This window comes from Myxine glutinosa, chromosome 2 (genome assembly GCF_964187855.1).
Source record: "Myxine glutinosa chromosome 2, kmMyxGlut1.1, whole genome shotgun sequence".
In the NCBI taxonomy this organism is placed as follows: Eukaryota; Metazoa; Chordata; class Myxini; order Myxiniformes; family Myxinidae; genus Myxine; species Myxine glutinosa.
The window spans coordinates 180450775-180458429 of NC_136262.1; the positions used below are offsets into that span (position 1 = coordinate 180450775).

At 43.8% G+C, this 7655-nt stretch overlaps 1 protein-coding gene across 3 annotated transcripts in view; it reads left to right on the forward strand.

The window, feature by feature from the left end:
- POLR3C (RNA polymerase III subunit C) overlaps positions 1–7090 on the forward strand; it is a 38460-nt gene extending 31370 nt beyond the window's left edge. Inside the window, exons 14-15 of one of the 3 annotated variants that reach the window (XR_013622416.1) lie at positions 929–1078; positions 5184–5414. Coding sequence is in view for 1 of the 3 variants with exons in the window: in XM_068106673.2 (XP_067962774.2) it covers positions 929–1078; positions 5184–5259 (226 nt within the window). In the remaining 2 variants the exon portion in view is untranslated. Of the gene's footprint in view, positions 1–928; positions 1079–5183 lie in introns of all 3 variants that reach the window. The other 2 variants (XR_010983242.2, XM_068106673.2) reach the window with 2 other exon arrangements.
- The last annotated feature ends 565 nt before the right edge of the window (positions 7091–7655 follow it).

Genomic DNA, 7655 nt, shown 5'->3' on the forward strand with positions numbered 1-7655 from the left:
AAAAAAAAACATTAATTTTAGCTTTTCCTCATTTAACTCCTCCTTGCACCTCATACATAAAAGCTATGAATTATTATTACAGCACCATGGAGAAACCATTGGCCTTCAGCACCATATTGGATACTCTTGGTGGCACACAATAAGCTATTTCGGAGCATCCTCACATCTCACCTATCTGTTTGTACTTGAGCCCCAGCAGGATCGAACCAAAGTAAAAGCGCAAATGGTGTGGTGACAGCAGGAAATGCTGGAAATGGTGGGTGGGTCAGATGGAAAGCAACTGCCAAACGTGTCGACCGAGTAAATATGCTCAGGTGGAACAACCTGTGGGAGAGACCCTCAGAGCATATTCCATGAAAATATATATTTAAAATGTCTCAAAGAAGCAACAGAGTGGCGAACTGACAGAGGTTCCAGGGATTATGCCAACACCTGTCCCACCAGATTGGCAGCACATCAATGGATTCTGTCAAGGAGATGACTCAATTATGTATACTACTTACCCAGGAACCATGTCTCCTCCTTACTGTGTCCACCCTAGTGTCACACTCGATCAGGATATAGAGAGTGTGTTAACTGGTGAAATGACTGGCTCGTTATTTTCAACCAAAGGAAGACACTTGCTTCGCAAAGTGTTCGCGACTTATCGCCTGCGCCATGAACAAATTACAAATGCCTGCCCCAACCACTTAGTCGAACGTCAGGCCGGGCCAGCTGGTTAATGAAACATTCGGGCCAAGCTTCCCCAGGCCAACCCCACAAGTGGGAATAATAGTGGCCGTTAAAGAAGAAGTAGTTTAAGTTGTGCTGTGTTAGCCCTTTCTGACTTATTTGATCCTTCCCTTTTCCTTCATAATCCACACACTCCATTTCCGTTCCTGCAGTCACATATTGCTTCGATCAGACTATCTCCCCACTCTTCCCACAGACGGCTGTTCGAAAAGTCCCAACGTATTGAGGCGATCGTGGCATCGGTGCAGGCATCGGGTGCGGATAAATCCCAGCTTCAGGAAATTGAGGAAATGATCACAGCACCAGAACAGCAGCAACTGGATCACCTCAAAGCCAGCATTAAGCGGTAAATAATATGCGATGTCCAGTCTAGGTACACACGAAAAGATGTTGAAAAGTGTGTGGCATCTGCTTGAAGGTTGGCAATGAGCATCGTGTTATGGTGGGGCAAAGGTGTAACGTATGTAACACCTACACAGTTGTAACGTGAGGGTTCCTAAACTGATTTCGGGCCGAGCTGGCTATTAGGAGCGACTGAAGGAGACTGGACTTTATACATTAGAAAGGAGGTGGTTATGAAGGGATATGATAGAGATATTAAAGATGATGAAGGGTGTGGATAAAATCAATGCAAAAGAGTTATCCAGGGGCCCCCTCTCCCCCAATCCCCCCCTTGCCCCCTGGTCCCCAAATTTTCTTTATACATATACAATATACTACAAGAAAGGTGTGTGTGTGTGTGTGTGTGTGTGTGTGTGTGTGTGTGTGTGTGTGTGTTGCCATTTTTCTCATAGATGGCTGAACGGATCTTCGTCAAACATTGACTTTCATCAATGAGGGCCAGGATTGTTCAAGGAAAAAAGATTTTAAAAAAGATTTTGGAAAATATAAGATTGATTTTGTTTGGGTTTCTTTTCTTTTTTTTACCCCACTATATAGTGCCTAAGCCTTTATACTATATAGCGATGTGCTATATGTGTTTTATAGCTATGTGAAAGGTAATATTAAATGATTCCCAACCTATTCCTTGGTGGATGTAGGGAATGGTTTTAGGCCCTCACAGAAAATAGGAAAAAAACAAAATTGATTTCTTTAAAATGCCAACAGGACTAGAACATGAGCTCCCCCCTCCCCCCCCCCCCCCCCTCCTCACACAAAGTTGCATTTGTACCCCAAGTTTGGAGTTTGTAACTTAAAATATGTGGCCGTGCATAGAACACACAAACAGAGAGAGAGAGAGGGAGGTTTTTGCCTTTTATAGGTATAGATCTCTGACTCTTGTTAATCAAGTCCTCTTTATCTATTTCCTGGTGACTCCACTCTCTGCCCTGACATGCGTCATCCTTCAGACAGGTAGGCCACAGTCTCTACCCTCTCTTCAGACCTTGACAAAATCACAAGATGGTCAAACATGGAATATGTCTTTCAATCCTGACAAATGTCACACTCTCATCTCTCTCCAAAGGGACCATCTGGCAATCCCCCTCCACCCATCTACTTTCTTAGCAATCCTCTTAAGGAAGTTCAGTCACCCAAACTCCTGGATCTCACCATCAGCCATGATCTTTCTTGAGCAAACCACATTTCAAAGTTGGCCACCAAAGACAGTCTCCAAATAGGCATCCTCCATCGTACAAAGTCCTTCCTTGGCACATCTGAACTCCTGGCCACCTCCAAGGTCTTTATCCGCAGCTTGATGGGGTGTCTTTCGTTACCCCTCTTGTCCACCTGTGTCCTCTATCCATTATTTGTCCAAGTCTCCCTTGATTTTGTCCCTCAACCTGCTGTGGGTGTGCTTCCTTTCGTTCTGTTGTGTTCCCATCCATCCTATGTTCTAGCTCCTCCACGAATCTCGACTTTGTATCCAAAAAAGTTGGACCATATGGCATTGTCGGTGATTGTTGCCTTAATGGTGAGATATTTTGCAGTGTGTCATACTGCCTATATTACTAACAGATGCCTGAGTGCAGCAGTGGCTGTTCCACTAACTACAGACTTGGCATTTAATATGGAATATTTTTTTTTTCTTAACTTGGGTTTACTTTCTTAACTCAGTATATCAATCTGGTGAGTTTCTTTTACACTTTGGTGATTTATTTGTTAAAAGAACCATGTCACTGATTGTCTGTCGCAGCAAGAAGTCAACAACAGGATTATATCACAGGTGGTGTGGCAAAATGTACGGACAGGTGCATTTGATGATTGGCTTCACCGTCGGGTATACAAGGGTTGTTGCGTTCTGTATTAGTGGAAAACAACTGCTGCACATCTCCAAAAGTTATTGCCGCTTCCTCTGGAGATGGTCCGTCAACTCGACAATGCTGTTTGTCATGGAGTGTGGCTTTACGAAATTACGGCATGAAACAGCGTGCTATTCCTCGGCAGTATGGCATCACTCAAGGTCAGGTGTCAACGATCCTGAAACGAAATGCTCAGCGGGGTGTCCCTACTCCAATACCGAGGCCAGGACGTCCCCGCAGAACCACAAGGAGGGATGATCGCCAACTGCACCGGTTAGTCCGCAATGGCCGTACCAAGTCAGCTAATCGGCTTCGGGCTGAGTGGCAGCAACTGACAAATGTGCCTGTATCCAGAAGGCCAGTCAACCAACGACCGGTTCAAGCAGGCTATTGTGCCAGGCATCCCCTGAGAAAGCCACGCCTGACCAGACAACACAGCCAGCGCCGATTGCAGTGGGCCAGAGAGCACCGTCAATGGCAGCTAGGACACTGGAATCACGTGATCTTCAGTGACGAGTCTAGATTTCTGGTCTATCATCAAGATGGCTGCGTCCGAGTGCGCAGACAAGTGCATGAAGCCTACAGCAAAGATTGTATAGTGCCAAGAGTCCAAGCTGGAGGTGGTGGGGTGACCGTTTGGGCTGCTTTTCATGCAGGGGGCAAAACTGACCTGGTTGTTCTGAATGGAAACCTGAACCAGTTCAAGTACAGGGCCATTCTGGAAGAAACATTGCTTCCATTTGCTCGTACAGCCTTTCGAGGAAACTTTGTCTTCCAAGATGACAATGCACGGCCTCATCGTGCTCGCATGATCCAACACTTTCTTGCTGACCGTGGTGTAGAGCATATGGAGTGGCCTGCCATGTCACCGGATATGAATCCGATAGAGAACTTGTGGGCAGAATTAACGTGTCAAATCGACCACTTGGACCAGCAGCCGACCTCTGTGCGTGAATTGCAGCAGGCTATTGTCACTGCATGGCAAGCGATTCCTGTCCAAACCTTGGCAAATCTCGTGAACAGCATGCCTCAACGTGTACGTGCTCTCCTGAATGCTCGTGGGGGGTTACACGAAGTACTGAACTGTAATTTTACTGTCCGTAATCCCAGTCGTAATTTAACTTTTGTTTTTGTTAAAAAAAAATTTTGGCTAATGTGCAAAATAAAGAGATACTTCTGGAAAACGTACAGAAGTTTAACACAGTACTGTCCATGAATTGAGTTCGATATCAGTTTACATCACTTTCAAGGATCAATTTATTTGTTTCGAAATGTCAAATGTGGTTTTTGTTTCTTTTAAAGGTCACATTAACAAAATGTAGAATAATTTCAACATAATTCCAATGAACTTTTGGTTCTAAGACATCTTGAAAAGTAAGTTCACCCCCACAAAAAAAATATTCCATATTAAATGCCAAGTCTGTATGTTTATTACAGAATTATTTATGGTTTTAAATTGCTGCAATCCCACACTGGGAAGATGTTTGTCAATCCTGACAATCCTACATTCTCACTCTATCTCTCCAAAATAACCTATTTGACGAATATTATTCGAATCTTCTGAAATGAAGCTGACCCTATGGGTATATCACTCTCCCATCGCAGACAGTCCGCGGTCTCTGTCTTCTACCGCCTCCTTTATTCTCTTCCACCCTCTGCACTTTCCATGCTTCATCCCCCCGTCCCACCTGACCAAGGTTTCTGCAGGGCACACGTAGTCCACCAAGAAACCCCTTCTTCAGAAACTCCCTAAATCCAGGATCACTGGACACCTCCACTCATTTGGTCCTCTTTTTTTTTCTCCACCTGTACAACCAACTTTCACATTCTCTTCAATCTCATTATATCCTCCAAGTGTTCAGCTGTTGCCACTTTCTCAGATCATCTCGCATCCAAAATGATGATCTTTTCTATCCTTGTTAATTTCCAGTTTTTCCTTCCTGAGTATTTGCTTCTGTATCTATCTTGTCCACCCCATGCGTCGTTTTCTACCTCTCATTCCTTCCCCCCTTCCCCCCTTCCCTCCTCCCCCATTGTGTCGAGTTTCTCTCTATTTGTCCTTCAACCCTACTGTTGGCATTCCCCCCTCTCTCAAACTGTTTGTTTTGTTCTGTTGTGTCCTGATCCGTCCCGTGTTCCAGTTCTTTCACGAGCCTTGACGCCATATACCTTTTTTTTTAATTTTTTAATCTGCTGCTGTCATGTTTGCAGGATGGACCACGCGGAGCTGCAGGTGGATGAGACTATCCTTCTGCTCGAGTCCTTCCTACTGACGACGCACAAGTGACCGCATCGGCCAAAATGGAATTGTATTGGTTCTGTTACATTTGAACTTCGAGTCCTCGAGCCATCGCTTGTCCAGACGTCTTGCCTGTTAGACGGGTCACAAAGTGTTTGCTTTTGGGGGTTTTTTTTTAAAATACATTTTTTATTTTCATCTTCCTTTCGATCATCTTCCTCTTGTGGGTAGGATGTTGGAGAATCTGAGAGCCTCAGGCTTTTATTTGATTCTTTTTTGAGGGGGTAGTACGATCGTGGGGGAAACGATGCCCATTAGAACTGAGACTACATATCTCAGATGGATCATGGAATTTGACTTACGTTATTGATACTTAATTGCCTTCAGGCCCACTTCCAACTACCTGTCTCTTGGTTCTCAAAACGCAGGCAATGAGATGGGGCAAATGCCTCGAGAAAAGCGAAGGAGGATGAGGTGGGAAGCTTCGTCACTGTGCCAAGATGTGGGTTCGCTTTGTTTGTCATCACATGACATCCCCAAAGAGCTGATCTTGCTAGGCCTAGATTTTGAGTAATTGCCACAAAAGTACAGGCCCAGATAGCTTGATTTCATTAAGCTTGATTCATTAAGATCATGAAGCTTGATTTCAAAGGACTTCACATGTGGAGCTTCACGTGTGTGGACATCATTGAATTGTGCAACCTTTGGCAGGCCCTTCATCTCCTCGTGATAAGGTAACAGTTGTTTGTCCGAGGCACTTTGTGATAAAAACAATTTTATTTTCATATTTTGTCTTACTTGTTCATACTTGGTAGTGTAATGTACTATCATGTATTGATGAACAAGAATGACCACACAGTGGTCACAACCTGCGACAAAATCCGGTAACGCGCCGATTGGCAAACGCGCATTTAAAGCGCTCTTAAAAGATGAACAGCACGATTGGGAACATATTTAATGCGCTATTAAAAAATTAACAACACCTCTCATCCATGTCACCCTTACCACAGTTATATCAGAACAAGCTGATTCGTTATATGGTCACGGATTGTTTAACCCCAATATGGCACGGTTCAAAAATTATGTAACACTATTTTTTTAGGGAGGTGTGTACCCTGAATGCTGACAGCCTCATAATTTCCATTCGACATTGATTAGAATTTTTGGGATACCTCATCATGAGTAACACTCTACCCAAACAAAGCCAATGAAATCTGATGAAACAAAACTGGGCAGTATATGATCAGCATAGGCCTACTGGCCTGATGTCTTAGACCCACCAGAAAGTCAAGATAGCGGCCATATTATTTCTTCTCGGTGCCATGGCCATGGTGGGTTGAGTGAGTCAAGCGACAAATGTGGGTAGGGTCCAGCAGCTGTCCGACCAAACAATTTTATTCACCCTCTTCCCCTCCCCCACCCCAACCCAATGCTTATAAACTATAAAGAGCAATCAGAGATTGCAGACCCTCGCTAGGATGTGTTTTCAGTGTTTTTAAAGGCTTTTGTGTTAAAACAAATATGGCGGCCAAACCATATGACCGACGACATCATTTTTTTTCTCCCCCAATTTATCCCTTGATGATTCTCAAGAAATTTCATCTTGATCGGATGAAGTTTTGTACTTGTCCAATTATGACGTCATAATGGAGGCATCTATGGCATCATCATTAACATATGTTATTCCACATGGAGAGTTCTTTACAATGAGCCATGTCTCAATTTTTTCTATGCAGTGCTTTCGGAGATATAGAGGCGCAAAGTTTTTCGTTTTTTCCCCAAGATGGCGGCCGAACCACGTGACCGATGACGTCATCGGTTTTTCTCCCTCCACCAATTTATCCCTAGATGACGCTCAAGAAATTTCATCATGATCAGATGAAGTTTTTTTGTACTTGTCGAATTATGACGTCATAATGGAGGTACCTATGACATTATCATTAACATATTTTCTTCCCCATGGAGAGTTCTTTGCAATGAGCCATGTCTTAATTTTTTCTATGCAGCGCTTTCAGAGATATAGAGGTGCAAAGTTTTTCGTTTTTTCCAAGATGGCGCCCATACCACGTGATCTATGACGTCGTAATTATCATTAAAAATTGTACAGGTGGAGGTGCACCTATGGTGAAAATTTCCTGTCAATCGGATCAACGGTTGCAGAGAAAATCATATTTATTCTGTGCGGACAAACAGACAAACAAACGGACTCAAATGCAATACTCTCTGCTCAGGCGATGGTATCTAGAATGGCATTTGGTGGAGCACATACCGCAGCCAGGCTGAACAGTCTACATTTTGTATCCCACTGATTGGCCGGATCTGGGTCTAGACTTATCAAAATCGAATCGGCTTGTTCTTCTCACTTAACCAACTCGTCCATCAAGTTTTGTCAAAACTCGTCCAATAACATTTTGATACACCACATGACCAATATCGATATCATG